This window comes from Phyllopteryx taeniolatus, chromosome 11 (genome assembly GCF_024500385.1).
Source record: "Phyllopteryx taeniolatus isolate TA_2022b chromosome 11, UOR_Ptae_1.2, whole genome shotgun sequence".
Taxonomy (NCBI): domain Eukaryota; kingdom Metazoa; phylum Chordata; class Actinopteri; order Syngnathiformes; family Syngnathidae; genus Phyllopteryx; species Phyllopteryx taeniolatus.
In genome coordinates this window covers 28714002-28740346 of record NC_084512.1, presented here as the reverse complement: position 1 = coordinate 28740346, position 26345 = coordinate 28714002, and the positions used below count along the sequence as shown (strand labels likewise).

Sequence of the window (26345 nt, the reverse complement as noted above, 5' to 3'; positions counted from 1 at the left end):
ATGTTTATCCACCTATTAGTACATGGCCCTACAATTGGCGGGCGACCATTTCAGGGCGTACCCCGCATCTCGCGCAAAGTCAGCTGGAATCGGCTCTCGGGCTGTGCGATGAATCAAAATGGAATCGTGATTTTGAGTTTGGCTTCTCGCAATCATAAAGAGGTTATTTATGATCGGGGAAAACATGATTCATGTGCCCAACGGCGCGTTGTGTGTATGCGAGTTCCTGCGTTGTGAAAGCACCCTGAAGGTGCCGTGTTGCTTGCAGCAAGCGTGCGACGGGCGATGATAGCTGCGATTGGCTCCGGCACGCCCGCGATCCCCGCATATTTGCGGTTCGGCAGCCGCGGATTCACCATTTGTGTTTTGTTTTTGAAATGATGGTCCCTAACCCCCATGAACAGCGGGGTTACACTTGATATCAATAAAGTTGAATCACGATTTTCATCTTCTACTTGTTGATTTATTTTCTGGTTGCACTTTTAAGTCATATTTCAAGTTGAGTTTTGATAGCTGAATAAATACTAAATAAATACTTAATCGTGAATTCAATACCATTCAAAATAATCAGCATTATTATTACTATTAAAACAGCCACGCCCTAATAGGCTCCAGCACACCTGCAAACCTCGTGACGATAAGCGATCCACAGGATGGATGGACGGACAGACGGACGGAAGATTAATCGATGAGGAGCTTTATGAGAAGTGATCTGGTTGCCTGCCGGCCAATCGCAGGGCACCTACAAACAAACAAGCATTCCAAGGCGCAATTGCGAGGCCGCGTGCTGTCCCGCCCAATAATCGCTCATCTGACCTCGTCGCTTTCGAACACTTTCCAACACACGCACTCGCAATCAAGCAAAACTCAAAGTCAGAGTGTTCAATGACGTTTAGTGCTGAGCACACAGGAAGTGTCAGCGCACGTGCGTGTGTGTTGCAGTAAGAGGAGACGGTGCTGTATTGATTGTGTGTGTGTGTGTGTGTGTGAGGGGGGCGGCTATAACACACACACAGCGTTGGGACGTGACCTTAACCCAACGAAACGCAAAGCAGACATGGGCGTGGATTTTTGTCTCCATGGACACCGAAAATATAGAACACAATCAATTGGCTTTTTTTAATATATTTAAATCATACACACACACACACACACTCACACATGCACACACAGAAAGACACCACAAGACACACACACAGAAGCATGCAGACATTCACTCACATATACACGGACAGAAACACACACTCATACATGCACACACACACAGACAGTCAGAAAGACACACACACACACGCAAACATGCAGACGCACACACACGAACGAACATCTACACATTCGCACATGTAGGCACACACAATTAACGACACACAAACACACAGACATGTACGCGCAGATGCAACTCAACTAAAAAAATGCATTCATACACACGGAAAGACACACACATACAGACGCACGCTCAAACACACAGACAGATGAAGAAACAAAGACTCACACGCACACACAAACAAACACACGCGCACATGCGTTTACACAAATGCAGTCACACACGCATTGTTGATGGAGAGGATCATGAGGTGCGTGTTGGTCACAATGCATCCGGCTTCCAAGTCCCAAACATAAAGAACAATTGTGGTGCATCATGGGATGTCAAGGTCCTGATAGCACACACATTCCTCAGTGAGGACACACACACGATCATCATCTCTGTCAGAAAGAAAAGGGACACAAAAAAAGAAAGTTCAAGAAAGAAAGAAAAAGAAAGAAAGGTCTTTCCCAATGGTGTGAATTGAACTTTCTTGTATCCAACTGACCAGTGGTAGTAGTCCTCCGTATCGGCCGGTCCTCGACAGTGATTAATCACACTGCTTTTGCTCTTCAAAAACTGCTTTAGCGGTATCAAACATCCCGAATTAAAATGTCTTTAAAAAAAAGAGCTGCTAATGTTTTTTTCACCTCATGACTAATTTGTTCGTGATCTGTGTCATGTGTCGGGCTCTCGTGACGGAACCGAGTCAGTCTTTTTAGATGCTAACAGCTAATGTTTTACAAGTTCCAGTCTGAGACCAGCAACTGAGTGAGTGCTTCTCTCGGAGCTAACGGTTAATGTCTCAGACTCTTAAGAGGCGAGCAAATGTCTTTTTTAGAAGCTAGCGGCAAACAACATCTTCGAAGTCAGCGAGCAGCTAATAATGTGTTTCGTTTCTTTCGGACAAGGGTGTCAAATGCGCGACCTATGCAGACGTTACTGCACATCTTCATTTTTGTGAGATCACCTGTGTTCGTGCAAGATTTCAAGATTGACGGCAGAACACAATCTGTGTGAGCGTGTAGAGATTATCGGAACACACCGCGCACAATTCCACCGTGAAAGGCCTGATTTGTTATAATCATGTGTGGAGTGTGTAGCAGATACATTTTTCTTTAAGATTTGAAAAATCCTTGTGTGAACCAGGCCCAAGATTGTTGCAAGCTCGTGACTGTCTTTTTAGAAGCTAGCGGCTAACAAGTTAGCGTTGTAAAGTGGGTCACGCGCCAGTGTCCGGCGCGCGAGGGAGAAACCCAGCGTCCAACACGAGAGAGGCCAGTGAGGTTGCGTCCAACATCTGGATCCACTAAGACGCACTCGTATGTCTGTTGTATGTTTCCAACTCACACTGGATCGCATGACACTGTCCAAACACACACACACACACACACACACACACACACACACACTCATCATGTGGTCATGGCAAAACACACTCTTCCATTTCCAGCATTCCAACATTCCTGCTGTCCCACGAGAGAATGGGGAGTCCAAATCTTAGCCCGCTCGCCCCAACGACGGGAGTGCGTGCGCGTGTCGTTACCACGGCGACCCATCTTTCATCGACGAGGGTCTCTGATGAAACGAGCACGCCCAACTCGACCTCGCCGCAGTGATGTCATCACATAGAAAGGAAGTTAATCACGTCCAGTAATGTCTAACCATTGCGCAATTTTTTTCTTGTGCAGTGAACCTCCGCTTTGTCTCACGGGTTTTTGACGTGATCGGTGTCGGTGTAATACCACATTGTGCCACGAAACGCTGGGGGGGCTCTACTGGAGGAGACGCAGCACAATTAATGACTGTGTGCACTGATAGTATGTGTTGCTGCTCTGTGTGTGTGAAAGCAGCAGGTTATTTGAAGGCTTAAAATTAACGTAACCTTGATGCTAATTTACCTTAGCCCATCTGTGCCATTACGCATTACATGTCAGCATTAAGTTAGCTGACTGATGAGACAAACTCATATGGTTTGGTTGAACAGTTTAGAATTGAAATATACAGTGGTGCCATGAAATACAAATTTGATTTGTTCCCATTATTATTTTTGCACTGTATGAAAACACCTAGTAATAATGTTTACTCTCCACATAACATGCAAACACAGAAAACGCGAGCAGAAAATATGGCTAACTATTGCTTTGTCCTTCTGTGACGTTCCCTCACAGACGTTCAGAGGCTGGGGATGTTCATATAACTTTATATATGTATACATTTTTTAAATGACGATTTCAGCTATTGCAGGGGTGGCCCGGCCCGAACCTCCGCCCGCCATAAATGAGGAATTACTGTATTAGCACTTGGCAAATCAGCTTCATGGTGCATTAGCGCCACCAACTTCCACTGCAAGGAAACCAATGTGAACTGATGGTGGCCGGATGTTGTGAAGTTTGCTAGCGCCATCTGGCGGTGGGGGTCTGAATCGCACGCCGATCTCAGGGAAGCACTTTCAAATGTTTCATTCTCTTTTGATTGATGTGTCAGTTATAGTTAACTTTTAACAGGGGTTCACTGTATGTTATTAAAGTTAGTTACTGAAATGAACAAATGTGTGTGTGTGTGTGTGTGTGCGCCTGTGTGTGCATGTGACATTCACAGAGCACACAAAGAATCTTTTCAACATAGCGTTGAAGCGCTAACGAAGCAACGTGTGCGTGTTGTGCCGTCGCGAGGACCAAACGGACGGACATTCACCATCACATGGAGGACGACGAGAAAAGGGAGAAGAACAAAAAAAAAAAGAAGACGGTGACAAGCTTATGAGCCACTAAGGTGTTGTTGCCGCTTGTGCCATCGCCACGGCAACCGAAGGCCACAGTCGGTCACGGTGTCAGGTTGTCACTCGAGCAGCCTGACATCTGTGACATCGTGTCAGCAGCAGCCAATCGCTTTTGGAACATTTACCAGCTCCTTCAATTATTCACGTTGGTTAGGAAGCTAGCAAGTGCTGCACAGACACTCGGACGAATAACTTTGTTTCTCATTATTTATCATTTCTCATTCTCAGAAACTCCATCCATGCATCCATTTTCTGAGCCGCTTCTCCTCACTAGGGTCGCGGGCGTGCCGGAGCCTATCCCAGCTGTCATCGGGCAGGAGGCGGGGTACACCCTGAACTGGTTGCCAGCCAATCGCAGGGCACATCGAAACAAACAACCATTCGCACTCACAGTCATGCCTACGGGCAATTTAGAGTCTCCAATGAATGCATGTTTTTGGGATGTGGGAGGAAACCGGAGTGCCCGGAGAAAACCCACGCAGGCACGGGGAGAACATGCAAACTCCACACAGGCGGGGACGGGGATTGAACCCCGCACCTCAGAACTGTGAGGCTGACGCTCTAATCTCAGAAACTCACTTTTGAAAATTCAGCTTCCGAAAAGAGATTTTTTTGTTTCTAATTGTTACCAAATTTGAAGCAAGAACTGGAGCGATGACAAGTCTAAATAGTTTTTCATTTTCATCATTGTGTATGGGTGGAGCGTGGCAACAGCGTTCGATGACTCGCCATGAAACAAACTCTAATTTGTATTGTTTGTGATCTTCACACTGCAACCAAAAACAACACAAAACATCTGGACTGCAGATAGTGACGCACAGTGTGAAACTTTCACTTTCTGCTGTTTGCCCAATGCTTGGCTCTAAGCCCCTCCCCCTACGTGCAGCCAGGAGCGTGTTCAGTGGGCGACTTCCATCAAAGGCCTCTTTCATCGTTCAACACGCACACGCACTGGTTTGAACCAGACGGCGTGGCCGCCCTCCATCACTTCCTCCTGGTGTCACCTTGGCAGCCGCCGTCCGACAATGGCACCATTCTGCCACGTAAGGAGTTAAGTGGCGAGAATGTCTGCAACGTGTTGTCGTCGCGGCCTCGTTTCGCGGAAGCTCATGTGAGCGGCTGACCGGCAAACTGGTCCTCCTCAATGGCATCATTGACAAACTTGCAGATCCCGAGGTTACGCTAGGCTACGGACTTCTTGTTTTGAGGGCAAAAGTGTTCCCAATCTCTTGATTTTTTTTCCCCCTCATAAGATTTCCAATTGTAATCAATTTTCCGCCTTTTGCTTCTAAAGCAAATGGCAATGACATTATTCTCCCCCCCATCTTCTGAGATTTGCTTTATTCCTCCTGATACCAAACAAGCATTGACATTTTTCTTGCCTCAACCTCCACACAACTAATAGAAATTTCTTTTTTTTTTTATTCCAGATTCTGTGATGCTTCAAGGTGCGAGTGACCAGACGTACGAGTTTTTCCAGATACGGGCTAACGTTTGGCCGTTTTTTTTTCCTTAACTGAAGATACTAGCGCTTTATGATGGCAGTGACAGATAGAATTATTAAACATTCTCCACGTAAAAGAAGCTTCAAACTGCTTATTGCTGCTCTCAGTTGACGTTTACTGTCAAACAAAACGCTAGCTTAAGGCTAATGCTAACATGGGCCGTGATTAGCATCTGTGTGGCCGTGGTCAAACAATTTGAGCAACGGTCATTTGAACGCAAATGGTCAAACAATATAACAGTACTCACTCATGTACTATATTCTTTATCCTCTGCAAAGAACGGCTATATGAATCCCACTTGAGTTCTAGGCAGGACATGCCCTGCTGCAATATGATTGATTGCTGTAGCCAGGCAGAAAAACAAGCATGAAATACGTGCAGCTATTTTCATCAGCTGGCCAAGGTGCGCACACCAAAAGGAGCAGCACAATGTGCATTGATTGAATGTGACAAAAAAGCGTTTCATTCTTTTAAGTTCTATTCAATGATGTCCTTACTGGATGTTTTTATGAAGTACAATAAACAAAACAAAAAAAAAAATCACATTGCAAAATGCAAAAATTGCTGTTTTATGGGGTTTATTGAATTCGTATCTCGGGCCACTCTTCATATCTTGGGCCACGCTCTGACTTTTTGTTTCCAGGCACAAACTGTTCACCGTCTGACCAACAAATCGTCAACTGCCGACCAATCATTTCAAACAATGCTATCGATGAGTTTTCTGTTCAGGTAAAACAAATGTCACCAAACTCTGCTTACTTCTTGTTGTTGAAAAGTAAAACCAAAGAAAAACCTTTCGGTAACAGTCATTAAAAAATCGCCTTTAATGAGAGTGCACAGATTAAAAGCAGTTAATTGATTAGGCTTGAAACCTTCATTTGAAACCCAAACAATTGTTTGAAATCCTACTTTGAAACCTGAATTTAACACCCTAATCCAAATCAAAACCCTACTTTGAACCCCTAACCCTGGCTTAAAACTCTAATTTGAAAACAAAACAAAACAAAACAAAAAAAGAGTTGGCGACTCACATCAACACTTTGAATCACGGCAGAACCAGCAGCAGAGTGATCGCCGCTCGTGGAAGCAGTTGCCAGACCCCGACTGCTGCGCGACAGTTCAGTCGGGTTTGGACGCGTAGCTCGGTGGGCGGCGGCTTGAAAAAGCAACATCGAGCGTTTTTGACGTGACTTTACAGGGAGACCGACAACAAGAACAAATACTTTCACTGATAAGCAAAGGGATGTTTGAAATAGCCTTGGGTCTCGCGTGACTTTTTTTTGCCATGATTCAAGCAAAACAGTGACAGATGCTAATCTTTACTTTTTTGACATTTCATACAACTGAAAAACAAAATCAAGACTGAGAAAAGGGCTGTTTGATGGCAAAATCAAAAGTGAGAAACGTCAGCGGGTTTTTTACACGCCGTTCTTACAATTGCGACACACACTTTCAACTCCCTACTGTGACAAATACTCTGTTTAAACTATACAGATACTTACTTTGTTCAAGTAACACGTGCCAATCTCGCCATTTGCCAAGCTTCACCTCCTACTCGTTCTCTTCTACTCCAAAACCATGCTGACCTCAAATCCAAAGCGATGCAACGCCGCAATCGACAGGGATCTGTTTGTCTTAGGCCCCCATCCCGTTGTTTTAGCAAAGCTACAGTGTAATGGCCGTTCATTAATACGAGGTCTGCGCAGACCTCCCCCAAGGCTGAGCGAAGCTTCCTAAAAGTGGGAAAGAAATGATGCATTGTTTTCTATGGGTTTGTCATTGTGACTTCCTGGTTCATGGAGGACAACTAACAGACGGGAGGGGCCATGACCATTCTGCTGGGGGTGGGGGACTGCTCCAATGATGCGATAGTGGCTCAAATGGCAAAAAGAAAGAAATAAGCAAACATTCCTGTATTCACAACGTACTTACTCGATATCGAGTCTCTCCCGAGTCCAAGAACCGTTGTCCAAGGGTTTGCGCTAGTTTGTGTTTACTCTTCTTTCTACAAAGGAATAATCTTTTGGGGGATCTTCACATGCCCAAAAACGGAGTTTTGCACAACTCCCAAAACTCACTCAGCAGCGACCCCTCGACAGTTCGAAAACTTCAATCCCTGACACTAGTTTCAACAATCTGTCTGAAGGACCCATGCTTGAAATTATACAGGAAGTCAGCCATTTTGAACATGTTGGCGTTTAAACACACAAAGTTTAATTGTCTTTTGTTTTATGTGTTAGTTTGACAGTAAACTTCAAGTGGGAGTGACAAATACGCAGCTTGAAGCAAGCACACTTTGGAATCGGAGTTGGAATCTGTTTTAATGAAGCCAAATCTGTTTAAAGAGTGCGAAAGATGTAAAATATCGTTAGCCTCGTAGCATAGTTGCCTCAAACATATTTGAACTTTTCAGGAAACAAGAGACAACAAATTTAACAAACAAGAAGTCACCACTTGTCTTGATTAAACCTTTGCGGATTACCATGACATGGATCTACACAGACAAAGAAAAAACATTTTTTAGCAAGCACATTGGTCTTTTGTTATTGCTATTGTGACAGAAAGTTAAAAATGACTTGGGCAATTATGCTAACAATCGCAGGTGGGTCTGGAACGCAGCAGTGACGATAAACTGGGTTTACCTCGATACTGTGAGTCAAAAGGACATTTTTCTTCGCCATCGGAGTGACACTTTGTGCACTTCAAGATCTTTAAACCCATCCTTTGGGTGAGGATGACAAAGAGTAGGAGTACAGCTCCTCGTCGTCCATCTTTGCGTCACACCGCTAATTACAGCAAAAGGCCGCCACTGGCGCTCATGTAAGTTGCAGGAGGAAGACGAGGACACCGCGTGGGAGGAAGAGCGACGAAGACAACGGCGAGGTCGGCCGATCACGTTAGACACGCCCCGCCCCTCCATTAACAGCTCGGGGACCCGAAGTGGGATCTAATTGGCTGGTGTGGGACATCAGCGGGAGCAAGGGAGGGAAAGGAGAAAGGGCTTTCACAGGGGCACGTCGCTCCCGTTTCGGCCGTCTTTGTGCATCATTGTGACGAGCGATCGGGCCTGAACGCCATCACAAGCACTCACCTTCATTCACAACCCAAATTCTAACTTTTCTTCGGTAGAATTGTGTGCATTTAGTCGATTTCACTCATTTGGTAGCATTTCTCTTGGCTTCCATTACAAGTGGATGATGATGTTTTTTGTCCAATCAGATTTCAGCCTCTATGTGTTGCCATGTCAATGTAATCTGCCCAGGGCCTTCACAGTCATTCCCTGCCAATGCCGTCCAAAGACGTCATTAAAGGCCTCTTTATACTCCCGCGGTCGCGTGCCCGAGAACGCCCGCATTGCATCACGTGACCGACGAATTGCCCCCTCTGCGTAGCTTGACGTGCACACGGCAAAAAGTGTCGCTGCGCGTCGAACGCCGCGGAGATCATCTCTCGTGATGGGTCCGTTTTAGTCACATGCTGTGATGACGTACTCGGCGTGCCCCTCGGTTCTACGTACCATCTGCGCCGGCAGCATAATTCAACGTATCATCTGGTCATCTAGGTCCATTTGTTCTAGCAGACACTGTTTCACGGTCGCCATTGTTGTTGCTTTGTTCCTTGTTACTGAAAGGAAACTAAAAACGGCTACCGGGAATGGCCCAAAAAATGCAGAGGAAACTCCACCCTGTGGCGTCCTAGCCAATACCGGCCATAGCGACACCCCCGACTTGGAGGAGAACTGCAGTACATTTTCAAAACTGCGCGTGTGGGTTACGCTCGAGTAGAAAGGCAAACTACCCGCGGGATAGCCGCAGTGACGTCCGCGCGAGTATAAAGAAGCCTTAAGAATCCATCTATTCCCTGCCAATGCCGTCTAAAGACGTCTAGTTGACGTTACAATGTAACATCTGTTGCCAGTACTGATTTGAAGTTTCCATTTCATCCATCTTGCAGGAATTCAACATCCGCGAGTCGAGCGTCTTTTAGGATCGCGATGAAGTCATTTTTTTTTTTTTACCCTTGCCAATTACGTCATCGATAAAAAGTCTTCTCGAGTAATCGTATGTATTTTTGAAAACTTCCAAGTTGTACATCCGGCAGACGTCCGACTCCCATTCCAGTACGCAGTGCAGACAAAAAAGGTCATTGAAAGCGGTTTTTTTCTTCACATCCCACGACAGCAATTTCAACAAATGTATTTTTATAGTACTAGTTATATTTCTAAACTGCACAGGTTGTGCTTCGAGCACAAGCGGTGACTGGTTTCGAGGAGAATGACAACCACCCAAGATCCCATTCACTGCCAACAGAAGAATCAAATACGACTTTGCAAGATTTTATGCGCAAGGTCATAAAAACCTGGACCGTTGAGCAAACGGTTGAGGGGGAGTCTGGGGGTTCCAGTGAAGGAAACGGCTGCCAGTGAAGGAGTTAAAGAGAAACAAGTGCAGGACTCCCACTTAATGTATTGCAGGAACCCCATTTAGCATAACGCTGAGTTGGATTTCTTCTTAGTTGTTATTAGGCCAGTCCATCAAAATTTGACTTTATGTGAAGCCAGTGCGTGGCGCAATAACGGTTCGGGAGGTAAGATCTAAACCACACGTTCTGCTACAAAAGTAAAAATGCGACGCAAAGCAAGCTAAAGTTGTGCGAGTGGACAAGCAGGAACTTTGGCAAAAGTTCCTTCAGGTGCTGTCAAATATTTAGTTAGAGAGGAAGTCAATAAAGAAGAAGAGCAAGAAGCAGAAGAAGGAGAAGGAGACGAGCAGCTCGCTATCGAGCGCGAGGTTGGCACTTTGAACGTCCATTAAGCTTGTGCTAAATAAGACCTGCCGGGACGTGACACACAAAAGCTGTCAGTCATCATCTGGATCTACTTTGGGCACCACAGTCTAACTCAGGAAACATCTGCCCGATCATGTCCTACAAATACGACAATCTTCTTGCTTTTGGCAATCGACACGTTCAAAGTGTCACCATCAAGATGTTCGTTCATCATGACAAAAGATTTGACAGCTGACTGACAGCTGGGTTCATCTAAGAAAGGTGATGAAGAGCACATTTCAGCAGCCCCGCCCCCAATTACCCATGAGCCTCAGCATCTGACTCATTCAAGTCATTTACTGTTTGATGATTCCTCACAAGACTCAAATGTCAAGTTAAGTCATTTCACAACTTACCAGAACATTCTCGCCTCTCAATATGCAAATATGAGGGGGAAAATAATGTGACTCTTTTTTATGACAACTGAGCCGCTAACGCCTTACAATCTAGCAATGGCCTGGATGAATGAGAATATTCACAGGCAGCTTAGAAGATGGTGGCTAATGGCTAACAACCTAAAAAGGGATGTTTTAAAAGCTAGCGGCTAAGGTCTTACAAGCTAGCAACCAATGTCTTATAACTTAGCGACTACCTAGTGGCAAATGCTTTACAACCTGAAAGCTAATGCCTTACAACTTGCAAATGGTCTAAAAGCTAGCAGCTAATGTCTTCTAGCTTAGCGACTACCTAGTGGCGAATGCCTTGGAACCTAAAAAACATTTGTAAGACCCCCGAGACCAAAATCTTACAACCTAGCAACTAACATCTTGGAAGATGCAGGCAAATGTTTGAATATCTGTGTATCGGTTCCAAACCTCTATCTCGGAACAATCCCGGAAGGGTCGAGCAGAAATGACATTTTTTTTTTCAAGGTATTTATGGCTGCTACCACAAAACATTAGCTCCGAGAATCTGCCCCGCTGGTGGCATTTTTATGAACTTCGTAAACCATCTATATGTTCTAGAACAAATGAATTACTCCATACGCCTCCACCAAATTGCGTACTTATTTAGCCAATGAGACTGACCATTCCAAAAAATTGTATATAGCAAATTTGCTTCATGTGATGGCTCGTCCCTGTACATTGTATTTATTTTTCCCTTTGTAAATGTTTGACACTTGTTCTTTGTTTTGCCTTTTCGTTCTCATTCTGCATTTTAAACTTTCATATATGTAAAAAAGAAGATGGCTAATGTTTTACGATCTAGCGGCTGCCTAGCAGCTCATGTCTTCCAAGTCAGCAACCGATGCCTCAGAACCGAAAGACTTTCTATGTCCCAGGTGTCAAACTCAAGGCACGGTGGCCATGTACGGCCCGCCACATCATTTCATGTGGCCGGTGTAAGCAAGTCATGTGCGTCGACTTCATGCTCTTCTGTACCAACATTTTTAATTGTCTTCACTTTTATTAACATTGAAAAATGGCACGCATTTTAAAATAAGTTAAGATTGACTCGGGCATGCGGAACTTTTTAGTGTTTGGACCATTTTCAACTAAGCAAACTGTATGAAAACTGGGACAAATTTTGGTAAAAAATAAAATAAAAAATGCTGAGACCCGAATCATAGAAAAAAGCAAGGTTCCACTGTATTTGTAATGATATGATGAGGCAATTGTACATTTGTATGGTTCCACAAACATAATGGAGGGAAAGCAGAGTGTACAATGTGGCTCGTGACAAAATTGAGTTTGACACCCTGGCTCCAAGTCTCTGCTCTCGACCTTGGAAGACATTAATTAGAAGCTAGTAGCTCATTTCTTAGAATCTGAGGATTTATGAGCAGGACGAGAAGCCAGTGATGTAATCAGACACCCAAAAACATTTTCTCCTCTGAAGAGGGACAGATGGAGACCTTTTTTTTTTTTTTTTTTTTTTTTTTAAACAGACCCTAGATTTGTTCTCCATTCATTTGGTGCTGTTTTGTTTCTTTAGGGGAGTGATTCTCAACTGCTGGGTCGGGACCCGGAAGTGGGACGCTGACACGTAGTTTAAAAAATATATAAACAGAAATAAAATAATAATACAAAAAAAAAAGACTGGACGACGGTACCGCCGTACGAATAGCTACGAATGCGTAGTGGCATAAGACTACGTGGTCATGCGGCACAAGAACGCTTTCTTTTTCATTATATAATTTTCATTTATCAAGTGTTTTCCACACAAATACTTTTACTGTAATTGCGACTTCACTACTGTGTTAGCGTGATTGGCGATAGACTATGGCGCGTTCCGATTTGTGTACAAATTCAGTACAAAAGCAAAAAAAAATAATACATTGAAATAATACATAATAAATAAAAACAGGTATTTGAAGTGCATCCCAAGTTGCACTTTATTGGAAAATAACATTTTGACAAGTATGTGTGATAAACGTTACGAGCTTCCTAAAAAGAAGAGATCAGTGCCAGGATTTAAGTGAAATTCTTGTGCAATTTTGATATTTAATGTTACTATACTTAATGTACATTTGGTTCAAAGTGCTCTGAACATGTATGATGTGGAGTTATGTTTTTCAAATATGATATTCATGTTTTCAAGGGCTACAATCCATTTTCTTCATTGTGCTTGACTGATATAAAGGCAGGTCGTGACTTGGTGACGATGGGCGACAAAAGTTGCGAACCACTGCTTTCGAAGTTGGCTGTTGCTCAGTTTCATCTCAAACGCAAACGAAAGCTCAAAATCAAACGCTTCCATCAGTGCAGAAGAAAAGTTGCTGGGAAACTCCCCCGCCCCACCTCGCCTCCTCCTTCTTTTTCTTCTTCTTCTTCTTCTTTCTCCCGTTGACATTCCCAAAGAAAGCAAACATGTGCAACCATCTTACCTTGCAGCTGTTTGAAGCGTCCCTCCAGCTGGTTGTAGTTGAACGCCGCCTGGCCCGGGAAGCCGCCGCCGCCCCCGCCGGGCCCCGGGCTGGAACCCCGCACGGGGCTCCGGCCGGGACTGTGGCCGCGGGAAGGCGCCCCCGCAGGAGAAGGGGGAAGCGGGCCGGCGTAATCCAGCGCGGGAGCCGAGAAAGTACTGCTGGCGCTCTGGAGCTCCATCGTCAATAAACGTCTACACCAGCTCTAGTCAAGCATCCGCGGAAATTACCCCCAAAAAATACAAATAATAAAAAAAAGTTTCTTCACACCAACGCGATTGAGTTCCAGATTAATCCGCACGCTTCAGGAGCTTTGATCCAGGAGGACAAATCCATGTGTGAGCATCCATGTGTGCACAAGACAACGACAGCCTTGATTCAACTCACCCGCCACAAGGAATAACAGCGAGGAATGCGCCGGAAACAAGATGGAAGGATAGCCGCAGATGGAGGGATGAAAAGATGGAAAGGAGGAGGGAGGGAGGCGGAGAAAGAAAGAAGCAATGAAGGAAAGAAGGAAGGAAGGAGTTTGTCCTCCAGCGAGAGAGACGCTCGCACACTGAAAAGCTCCAGACTGAAAACACCTCCAGAGACGCGGGGGAGGGGGGCCGGCCGGGGGAGGGGTGGACGGGGGTGGGGTGGGCAAGAGGGGGCAGCTGCCTCAGAGCTGGCAGCCAATCGCGGCAAGGCTCATTAGCATAAGGGGCGGAGATGGAGTGGCCGACGAGCAAGAAAGGCAAACACAGCGAAAGAGAAATGAAACTTTTCAAAAGATGGTTTTTTTTTGTTTTTTTTTACTTTACAGTTTTGAAATTATTAATTACTGTTGCATTTCAAATATAAAAAAATGCTCTTGGTAAAAAATTACAATTACATTTCTTTGACTTTTATTAAATGTTCTCTTTTGAAATATATTTTCAATTATTAAATCATCTTTTATATACATCCTTCTATAAACTATTTTTATATTATATTTCACCTACTGAATCGTTGATTCATTCATCTTCCGTTCCGCTCATCCTCACGCGGGTCGCGGGCGTGCTGTCGCCTATCCCGGCTATCTCCGGGCGAGAGGCGGGGTACACCCTGAACTGGTCGCCAGCCAATCGCAGTACTAAATCGTTTTTAAAAGATTTTTTTACTTGTTAAATGTCACTTTTAAAGCATGTCTTTTTACCTCTTAAAAAATATACTTTAAATATTTTAACTGATAGTTTCTTAGTGTTTTACTATTACAACATTTGGGCGCGATGGAGCCGATCCCAGCTATCTTCGGGCGAGAGGCGAGGCTTTTTTTATTATATTTAAAAAAAAAACAGTTTTTAAAATGCATTTTTTAATACCATGATTTAAATGCCACTTATATTTGTTGTGGTTTTAAACAACCCTTGATGAATGGCGCTCCAGGCGACATATACTCAGGATAATTACAACCACCAAGACGGCAACGGTCCATTGTTGCCACAAACAAGCGAACAACCGGCTTCGCGTTAATGATAAGAATCATAATGATTGGAATGTCAATGATAAGAACGTTAACGATCAAATTGAGACGTTGGCGGGTTGAAGGTGAACAAGGTTGGCGTGATCAAAGAGATCCGACCGAGCGGAAAAAGGAAGTGGGCGGATGGACGGACGGACGGACGTTTCCTCCCTGCAGCGAGCGCAAGTCCAAGTCCAAACATCCTGACAATGTCTTAGCGCTAAGATTAGCGCAGCTCGCTCACTCGTTTGTGTGAGCGAGCATCTTCTTCCTGTCTGAGGTGCACCGCCACGTTGAAATTTAAAGGGGACATAAGATGGAAAACTTTATGGATCTACTAGCGCCAACTCTCATGCGAACTCCTCTTGGCTTCCTAGCTTCCTCGGCAACGTTGTGACGAAACACGTTGGCGGCAAGTCGATGATTGACAGACGTGCTGAGGGTAAAGTTCACCTGGGTGAACTCCAACACGTTTTGAAGCCTTCATGTTAACGGATAGCTCTCCAGATGCTAGCAGCCCAAAGTGACTGCTAACAATTTCGCATCATCGTGCTTGTAGCTTAGCTTAGCAGAAAATGTAAATAAGCTTACTAAACATCACTCCCACACCGTTTTGTAGGCATGTTCCATATCCCTTTTTTTCCAGAGCGATACCAGTACAAGTATTCACTTGAGTTAGCAAAACCAAGTGCCAATACCACTAGTACTTTTGATACAATTAACACAGATCACTGTGAACAAAAACCTCTCTTTCTTTCTTTTTGGCGCACATGATGATTTGTCATGGTGTCAATCTGCCACAGTGTAGCGCCAACTACTGGCGAGGAGGACTTACTCAGTTTCAGTTTTTGTTGCCTTAAGTATCCGCGATTGGTATCGGCAGCCTTCACGAGTACCCGGCACATTGAAATTAGGACGGTATTGGCCTGATACCGAGACCCGCCCATCCCTAATGTTTACATTAGCATGTTAACCAGCGTAGCGAACATGTTTATCAGCATGTACACTAGCATAGCTAATATGTGTTTAAAAAAAAATCTTATATTTATTAGCATGTTTATCAGAAAAGCTAACGGAGCGTTTGATAACATTTGTGTATTAGCATGTTCCCTGTTACTTAGCTAAAATGTATTTATTTTTATTAGCAGGTAGACTAAAATTGCCAAAATGAAGTATTTAGTTGAATCTGTTTATATTAACGTCATCACGAGCACAGCTAACATGGCGTGTTTAATAGCATCTCTCAGGTTCACACCGGACATGAAGTGCGCTTTCTTGTCGCGTTACTTGCTTGTTAGTTAATTATATACACCGAACGTACATTTGCTCCACACTAATAAGCTCCTCCCTCACGGCGTCTTGGGCGCGCTCGCGTTTAACGACGCATCTTTTGATTTGATTTTATTAGCATTGATTTTGTGTGAAGAGCATTTCTTTTATTAATACTAGCATGTGCACTAGTGTACTTAACATGACATGTTTAAGAAACCTGCGTTTAAGAGTGGTGGCTAACTTTTCATGACCTCAACTTCAATTACAGCAGTAATGCTAGCGGCTAATGCTAGCAGCTAATATTAGCATTGACATCTCCATGCATTCATGTGTTGTTGCTCATCTGGGAGCTTTTTCAAAGGTGTCGGAGCTGCTGAGAGTAGCATTATACCAAGTTGGACCAGTTTGTGTCCACAAGAAGACGAAAAAAGAAAGAGGGAGGGCGACGAGCGCAGAGTTGAAAGGTCAGAGAGCAGAGCAAACAGACAGCAGATGTTAGAAGAAGTTGGTAGAATGCATTGGCCTCACGCCGACCGTCACGCCGCGTTTCCTGTTGTCATCCCGCTTCCTCGTGGCTCAGACCCTCAGGGCGGCACCGATTGTCGGCCCAACGGACCCGGTCACACGCAACACCAGACTTCGCAATTATACTCGGCACACTTCTGCTACTTTTACTGTGGATTTCACTGAATACTTTAGAGCTGGGCTTCACAAACTTTCACGGGAGGAATTTTTCCAAGGACACCTTCGTAGTCCTAAAGCCCATTCAACACAACTAGCATGTGCACTCCTAAATGCCACGGGATTTTCTTTTCAATGTTTCAACCGATCCAGCACAGCGGACGACGGGTTAGCACACAATTCTGAGGACCGGGGTTCAAATCCCGGCGTCGCCTGTGTGGAGTTTGCATGTTCTCCCCGTGCCTGTGTGGCTTTTCTCCGGGTACTCCGCTTTCCTCCCACATCCCAAAAACATGCATGCTAGGTTAATTAGCTTGCCCATAGGTGTGAATGTGTGTGCAAATGGTTGTTTATTTGTATGTGCCCTGTGATTGGCTGGCGACCAGTTCAGGGTGTACCCCGCCGCTCGCCCAGAATCAGCTGGGATAGGCGCCGAGAAGTGGTACAGAAAATGGATGGATGTTTCAACCTCTATATTTCAATTCTATTGTTCTAAATTTTATATTTAGCCATCATCGCTAGCTGAAGTGCACTGCTTACACTAACAACATGGCTGCCAACAGAGCCAAAAACACAGTCAGTGTTGACAATTTAGCAACTTTTCCAACCCGTCTAGTGACTAGTTTTCAAATAAACGACAAGGACATCATCAGTAAGTGAACGGAGCGCACTCGCAGGCAATCACTCCGAACATGGCCAAAGAAATCGGGGCAATTCACAGTGCATGTTATGCGAAAGCAGTCAAGTATCCACGTCGGAAACGTTTGCCCTTGAGGTACGTGCTTGCGAAATGCTAATACTTTACCGAGGTCGCCTTGCCTCAACTGTACAACTCCACATGAGAAACGAGTGTGACAAAGCCGGAGGGGGTGACTGACGCACGCACGTTAGTCTTGAGTGAACAGACTTACGGACCGGCCGAGCCGCGGAGTTTGACGGCTCGTCTGATGTGAAATTGGTGAAAATTTCTTGACTGGCAGCCGTTTTCCGAGCAGTTTCCCATACTGCCAGCCGTTTCGGAGCATTCTGACCGAACCCGCACAAGATTGCGTTCTGTCACAATATCCGCACCGAACAAACCAGAAGAAAGATTGTGGGAGCAACCGAGCTAATTCAAGGGGGTGAAAAAACCCGAACGCTTTGAATGATATTTTCATTTTCCTTTTCTATAAGCAAAGGGTTGAAAGAAAATCGAATACAATCAAGAATGGGATTTTGGTCTCAAAAATTGGAGAGTTAATTTTGCGTCAGTATCGCCGAGGCCCAAAACAGCAACAACACAAAAGTTCTTCATGCCAACAACTGTGTGCAACAAGGAAAGTGATAGGTCAGCGACAAAGTTGCCAGCTGTGATCTGCTTGCCAGGCCAACAGCAGCCACAGTTCAAACTGTGCTGATGAATTTTACACCGACATGTTAACCCCCCCCCCCCCACACACACACACAAAGACATTCCTGTACAGACAACAACACGAGCCTAACTCTCATCAAGAGGGGACCAGCAGCCACTTCATGCCGCCATTGAAATGTCGGCGTGACAACAACACACATGCACGCACTTAGACACACAGGAAGAGGAACAGGCACTCTCCAGCCGCCTTTGTGGAATTCATCCGACTTGGTTTCTATGGCGACTGCTGGTTTTGTGTTTCCTGGTATATCGTATGTGTGTGGAACACTCCTGACACACGCGCGTGCACCTCTATTGTTACTGCTGTCAGGAGAAACCTCGTACGTCCAAATTTGCTCCATTTTTTCCCCCGCAAATCCATCCCATTGGTCAGTCCCCACGTGCAGTGGCGGTGCCGCCCTGAGTGGCGCCCTGCACGAAGTCGCCCCCTCGCCCCGAGATATTCACTAACTCGATCAAGATGGACTTCTTTTTTTTTTTTCTTTTCCTGAAAAGTAGTCATTTTGAAGACGCAAGGATGTATTTGTTCATATCTTTCTATTTCCTTTTTTTTTTTTAATGGTTAAACATGCAGCAGGTCACATTGCCCCACGAACACTTTTGGCGTGGCAAAGAAACACACACACACGAGTGCTTAACACTAACAATGAGGCCGACACCACAACGTTAGTCAACGCATTAAATACAGTAACAAGACGCACGCGTGCACACACCCTTTGAGTCCTCGTGCATATTTGAGAGCGCTGTGAATTATTAAGTGACGCAGGACACTGCAGTCTACAGTCGCACTAAGACACACACGCCAATGGCCAAGGACGTTGACGAGTTCAAGGTGAAGATGGAACGCTGTCCAACATCATCACTCATATTTACAATTCAAGAATTTAACAGATGTGAGCATGTTTATGCTTCTTCTGTTCATTGTCATTTACAACACAAACGCACACGCGTGCACTTAAAGGCCAATAAATGACGGAGGAGGTCAATGATCCGTTGAAGAGCACCAAGGTGTAACGCAGTTCAAAGTACAAAGTGGTTAGATAAATACTGGACATAGAATATTTCAAATGATCGAGTCATATTTCAACCATACACCAATTGCACAAATTAACATTAATGCAACAAAGAATAAATCAATTCCAAAGTTATTTAAAAGATTTACATTGCACAGACATTGCAACAATGCACAAATCAAATCAAAGAATTCAATTCCCCAAACTTTTAGTGCCACAGACCATATTCATGTGAAGACATGTTTTGAAGGCGTGGCATAGAAACAAAACAAACAAAAAAAATAAATAACACGATGACAAAGATCACTGAGAATGACGCTTCAAGCAGCCGGTCTTATTATAACATCTTCACAGCACAGCGTGTTGCGAGACGCCACAACATCATCAGCCTACAAACAATTCTGCATTTCTGTTTTACTCCAGCAATTTAGCTTGTGCTTTTAGATGGCCGTATGCTGTATTCCGACAGGCGTTACGACAGGACCGCCGCAGCGCCGGAAAATGTTTTGTTCCTAACCCAACTTCTATGATCAATAAAGTTGTCGGTTGCGCAGTTTTTGCCCGCGCATTACTAGACAATGATCTGGCAAACAACAAAGCTGCCATGAAGGCGATGATTAGTGTCGCTAGATAGCTAGCGTGGCAAAACACGGTCTAGAGCCGTGGAGCTGCGACAATTTTGTACGCGTTATTCGACATCATAATCTGGCGACGAAGCCGCCACGGAAGCGGCTCTGCACCGTGTTAACCACGCTGGCGAGCTAGCCTCTGCCGCGGGAATGCCCGAGCTGACCCGCGCGACGGAGTCACAAAAGACACTTGTAAAAAAGTTGTAAAAAATAAATAAACTAGCTCTCGGATGCAAATGTACAAGACGGCAGTGACGCCCCCGAATAAACGAGATCCTGTCGGCTCTAATGTCTTCATTCGTGGAGCCCAACAACGATGTCACTGATCGATCGGCGAATTAAGACGTTACAGTCCATCACAAAATTTGCATAAAATGCTAATTATTGGCCGATCCGAATATGCCGATCATATCGGTGTCATGTCTACTTTGCCTTTGGCTCAAAGCTGGAGCACGAGGCCTCACAGCAGTCCCGCGACCCCCCGACCTTCCCAGGCCCCCTCCAAATTCCCCCCCCCCGAGCGCGTTTACCTGCGAGCGCTTTGATGCGCGAGCGCTCAAAGAGTCTGGCTGAGCTGTTCTCGTTGTCCCAATCGTCGGCGTCCCAGCGGTTGTTGACGCCCTCGTTGTACGTCTGCTGGATTTCCATATGCTCCAACTCGCCCGCTACCGACATCATCTCCACTGCAACGCCGCGCCAACGCCACTATGCCGCACAATGCTTCCTTCCTTCCGTGCTCGCCTCCTTCCTTCCTTCCGCTTCCTCAAAGACGCCGCGCTGAGATGTTGCTTTGGCAAACCTGCGCACAAACAAAAATGACTCAACTGAGCTCAACTACATGTCATAAACATTCAACTCGGGATGCAAACAACAATTATTTAAAGAATTGATCTTTTTTTTTCAGTTAATCAATGAATCCAATTTAAAAAATAATTTTCATTTCCACCCCTTTATTCAAAAAACATTGTTTCAAATTGACAGTGCAGAAAATAAACACACAAACTAATTCTGATTCAGTTTCCGGTTTGGTGCGTTCTAGATATGGATATTTGGAGGCTGACGACAATTCCCACGTTCGAGAAATAAAACTCCCATAACCGATTAATTTTAAAAATATTCAATGAATCAAGAACCTTTTCTGTGTGTTACCATGTCATTAATGTGTTATAAGAAAACATTTAAGATGTAAAAAAAAAAATGATAATGTAATTAGTGTATACAAATTAGGCCATGTTACAAAGTATACTTACCAATAATGCATTAAAAAGACGTGTGTATCAAAATCAAGTTGTGTAAAAAGGCTGCACAGTAAGCATAAAGCACTAATATTTTAGTAAAACAATGGTAATTTGCTTGTAACAATAACCAAGTTTTGTTTAATTACTCTGTAACACTGCCATGATACCATAACAACGCTCACTGATAACACAGAAAACATTTGCTGTGTAATTACTGTGGAACAACAGTGTCATGAAGGATGTATTATTAAAACAACAAAACAAGTTGCTTCAAACATCAATATTTGGCTGTGACGTGAGGGTGCGCAGGGATTGGCCTGAGCTGCAGCAGCCTGCCGGGATGACACTTGAGGCAAGTGTGCCCTCTTTTGGCCACAGCCTGCTACTGCACACTTTCAGATAAAACTCACTCCTTGAAGAGGATTCAACCTTCCATGAAAAGAGTCCTAATCAAACAAAATGACTCTGATATGATGTCACATTTTTGGGCGTGGCGTTGTTGACTGCGCTCGGCTCGAACGCGACGGAAAAGGGCAACGTGACGACTCGGCACGCGGCGGCAGCGGCGTGACTCAGCGCAAACGCGTCCCCATCGCGGCGACGCTAAATCATAATCCAGCATAAACAATCATCTTCACCTCGTGTCAGCCACCGTGCGACCGTGTTTGCAGCAGTGGCGCCAAGTAAAGACCCCAAAGACCAAAATCAACCCAGCTGTATCATTGCCGCCAATGAGAGTCTGCTAGCTTAATGCTAACACGTCATGCGAAAATCCAAGGCCGGACCAATGGAAGTTTGTGTAGATGTTACGGTGACTTGGGACCTTCAAAAAAGTGCAACGTTAACACACACACGGAACAACAAAACACACAAATGGGGCATACAACTAAAGAGAGACTGATTGTTTGAAAATAATCTGCCATATATCCGAATCAGAATCATTTTGATTTGCCAAGCATGTCAAAAACACAAGGAATTTGTCGCCGGTAGTTGGAGCCGCTCGAGTACGACAACAGACAGCCATTTGACAGAAAATACTTCTGAGGCAATGAAAAGTTACCGCTAAGGTCAGTTTTTGACAATATACAATAAGATAGCAGGGCCGTGATCAATGAAAGGCGAAATAGCGGCCTTCGCTGGATGAAGAATCATTTTGGCCTCATCTCAACCAAGCTTCACTTCTTTTCATCTACATCACAACAACAACAAAAATTAAGAATTTGCATTTCCACTGCAAGATATTGACATCGGAACTGGAAAGTCAGGAGTACTTTGGAGAGGACTCCCCCCCCCCCCCCCCCCGGGACCTTGACACAAATTGTGACCCAATTTGTCACAATCGCCAGCGGATTTGACATATAATACACTTGTTGATAGATAACATATGATATATTTGCGTGTGCAGTACACTACTCGGCCACCCGGGGCCGTTTATGACTAAAAAGAAAAGCCACATTGAACAGTTCAAAGGTGACACATAGTGTTTCGCATTCACTTGGATAAAAAATAAAATAATATATCCTGTTTTTCTGAGTCATTTTTTTGAGGGCTTTGTTTTTCTGACTATTTTTTTTCTGTTTTTCTGACAAAAAAATGTCCACCTGTTTTTCCGACTAATTTTTTTCTGAGTTATCGGGACACATCGAACTCACGCGAGAACCTGCGAACTGCAAGTGACTCTTTGCGGAATCCGTAGTAAGAAACATGACCGCCTTATTCAGTTTGATCAAGTTTTATTTTGATATGGGTTTAAGACACTGGGAGATCGTCCTTGTCTTTGAGTCACATAGATGGTATTGTTATTAGTTTGTCGACATTACGCAGGCACCTGCGGACTTTGCGTTTGTTCCGGAGGAAAGCCCATTCAGATCTGCTCGATACAGCAATGTTTGGCCAGAATCAGTTGGACAGATATGGTAAACAGAAAAAAATAGTCAGAAAAACAGGTGGAAAAAACATTTGTCCGAAAAAACGAAAAAAATTACTCCGAAAAACAGGATTTTTAAAATTTTTTTTTAATCCAAGTGAATGCAATACGCTTCCGTACTACTAAATTTTTTCCACCTGTTTTTCTGACTATTTTTTTCCGTTTGATTTTTTTTATCCAAGTCAATGCAATACGCTTCCGTAGACACACATCGAGAGTAATTAGACTAATTATTTAATCATGTACAAAATGTGAGTTTTTGTGAAATAAAAAAAGAGAAAGGCTGAATGACTGCGAGAAGTGGGTCACAGCAGATGTTTTATTTTGAAAAAGTGGGTCAGCAAAAAACAAAAGTCCCATCAGGAGGTACTGAAACACACACACACACACACACAAACAAACTATAGTAAAAGTACACAATGACAATAGTTGACCGTGTGCCTTTTTCCCGACTGTTACACTTCAGTATGCGACGGTACAGAGTGATTGGAAAGAAACTCCCCATCTTATTTTTCTTATTTTGTTCTCATTTTTTTGTTTTCTCATTTTGGCATTTGTTGTATCACCAAAAATGAGTGGACGCACAAACCTGCCTGAAATCATCCCACACCAAACTCTTACTTAAACTCTCATACATTAAAAAAAACTAACAACATTTCAGCAGAAAATGACATTCTATTCTGATGCATTCAAGAACAAATGAAAAAGAGAAACCAAATCACAATCAACAATGAACCCATTTGAAAATAGGGAGTCACTTTATGAAATGTTTGATTTGTGTGGAGGCAAAGTGAGACACGATTGAGCGGAAAGCTGCTGTCTCCATGGCGACAGCGGTCCCAGCAGGCAATGCGTGGGAACCTGCACGCCAGCCGGCTGACGGCAACAAAGATGTTCGACAAGTAACACCACAACCAGCATTATTGACAAACACAATTGTGATTATTCGTAATAATCATCGTCGGGTTTTGACAGTCTAAGTCCAAATATAGTCGCGTGCCTTGAGTGGAGTATCATGTCGTTCCACAACATGCTGGGGGGCAGCACTGAGCTCTACCGGAAGACATGCAGCGGAATTAAGCACATGAACAAGAGGCAGAGAAGGTCCTCAAATAAGCTACAGTAATATTTGTTGTCCCGACACAGCAGCGAGTGTGTGAGAACTGTTGTGCGCTCCGTTTGTATGTGTTGCCGCTCCGTGTGCGGAAAAGCAGCATTTGTTTGAAGGCTTACAATTCCCATAACGTCAATGCTCATTTCCGTTAGCCGAGCCATGGGGGTTTCGCATGTTAGCACTAAGCTAGCAGACCTCAATAGAACATAATAATATGCTTCGGTTTAAGGCTCCAACTAACAACTATTTCAAGAATTGATTCATCTGTCGATTCTTTTTTCAATCGATGAATCGGATTAAAACAAACAATTTCCATCCCTTTACTCAAAAATGACATGCTTTAAAATTGACTGCAAAAAAATGCAGAAACAAACAACGATAATCAGTCTGCTTTCATGCAGGACTAAAAAAAAAAAAAATCTTTACTGTGAAAACAAATTTAAAGCAAACGAGGTCTCTAAAACGATGAAACAATTATCAAAATAGTTGTTGATTAATTTGATCATCAATTAGTTGTTGATAAATAGATTAATTGGCGCACCTTTAGTTTGCTTAAATATACGTTTAATTTTCTTCTGTGTCACTTTCCCAGCAAACTAAGTGTGAGTGACAAGCATGCCTTGACGCTTATTTTGGGAAGTGTGTGAGCGAGTCGCTTCCTTTCCTCAATGTTATCCAATCGCGTCCCATTTATTTACAGCGAGTGAGAACAGGCACTCAAAAACACTTTGAAAGGGGTTTTGAAAAATGTAGAAATGAAGGAAATAAGGTTGGCCTTTATTGCATACTTTCAGCTATCGCGGGTGCGTTTGGGAACGTACAACCTGCGATAAACGGGGGGTTCGCTGTCATGTGATTGCGAAACATATGACAGCCAATAACGTGCGTCTGGTCAAAAAGGAGAATTTAAGATTTTTTTTCCCCCCTCTCCCACGCTTCCATCAGTCTCTTTCAGGCGCCAGCGTCACTGGGTTGCCATGGCAGCCTGGCAGCGAGCATCGCTGGAGCTCCCACGCGCGCCTCTCGAGCACACGTCTCTTCGTACGGTAGCAACACACTTACTGTACTGTACACACACACACACACACAAGCACGAACGTAACACGGAAGGTTGACGGGGCAGCAGAGCCGAAAGTCCTTTTCTCTAGGTTTTCCCCTAGCTTTTTCTTCTTTCCCCGCCCATTCGTATACTGTCCCTCCAACACGCTATTATTGCTGCAGCGAAACTCACAAGAACAAAACTGTCCATTGAGAAACTGTCTGTTCACTCATACGGTTGAGCGGAAGGCGAGGAACACTGGCGCATTTTGGGTGCTGTTTCGCCATCCAAAATGTTCTCTTTCGTTTGAAACGATTGTCTTTTGGCCGGATTCATCGCCGTAGGTTAGCCAAAGGTGGAAGCCGGGCAGGCTTTCACTTGTCTCGCTGCGATTAGCAACTGCCGGCTCGAGTCGCTGCCTCCTTTTCCAGCCAGCTAGCTCCTTCAGCTAGCCGGATAGCTCTGGTCGGCTTCCATCTCAATGGCTCAGCTGAGGGACACTCTCCATCTCTATTATTATTAGCAGTAGTTGTAGCAACATCGCTAGCGTTTCGCTCAGTTAGCTGACACTTGGCGCTTCAGTTCTCTTCGCACCAATTTCGGTTAGCTTTGATTAAGTATGATTAACAAAGTGGATAAACAGAGTTAAACATAAGCAATAGTAGCAATTGCATACAAAACAAACGCATAGTGAGTATTAGTTGGCTCAGTTGGCTTACAATAAACTCTTAGCACGGGCTGGGTTCCGTTAGCATCGTTTTAGTTTTTCAGAGTAATTTACACTTAATTTGTAGCTTCTGTTCTCTTTGCACTAGCTTCGTTTAGCGCTGGCATGGATTTTCAATACAGTTAACAGAGTTAGCTCATTTAGCTTAACGGTCTGTTTTCCCAACCCGTTAGCATCTTTGATGTTGAGTTGTACTTAGTAGTTTGAAGCAATCACGAGTGGTCAAGGTGAGTCGTAGCTCATCTTCAACATTTATAAATAAAGTGTTGTTAAATCTAGGACGCTGACAAGCAAGTCATCCATCAACGTGTCCTCTCTGCGGAGGCGCTAAGTAGGCCGCCGCGATCTGCCGCTCATTTGACCCGACGGTATCGCAAAGCCTGAACCAGAACCGGGAAGTGGAACAGCTGCTCACACTGTCGCAGTGCAGGCAGCAAAAATGATGCGAGCCTGGACACCCAACTTTCAATGGACTTTTTAATGTCTTGTATCCAAATAGTTTTGTGTCTGGCGTGTCTGCTCACCCAC

General features: G+C 44.3%; 1 protein-coding gene across 5 annotated transcripts in view; it reads right to left on the bottom strand.

Moving 5' to 3' along the window:
• LOC133486085 (spectrin beta chain, non-erythrocytic 1-like) overlaps positions 1-26345 on the bottom strand; it is a 75250-nt gene that overhangs the window by 37910 nt on the left and 10995 nt on the right. For 2 of the 5 annotated variants that reach the window (XM_061790722.1, XM_061790723.1), the window contains exon 3: positions 20303-20571. In XM_061790722.1, the coding sequence (XP_061646706.1) occupies positions 20303-20450 (148 nt within the window). In that variant the 5' untranslated portion in view covers positions 20451-20571. Of the gene's footprint in view, positions 1-13244; positions 13849-20302; positions 20572-26345 lie in introns of those variants that run through there. The other 3 variants (XM_061790720.1, XM_061790724.1, XM_061790721.1) reach the window with 2 other exon arrangements.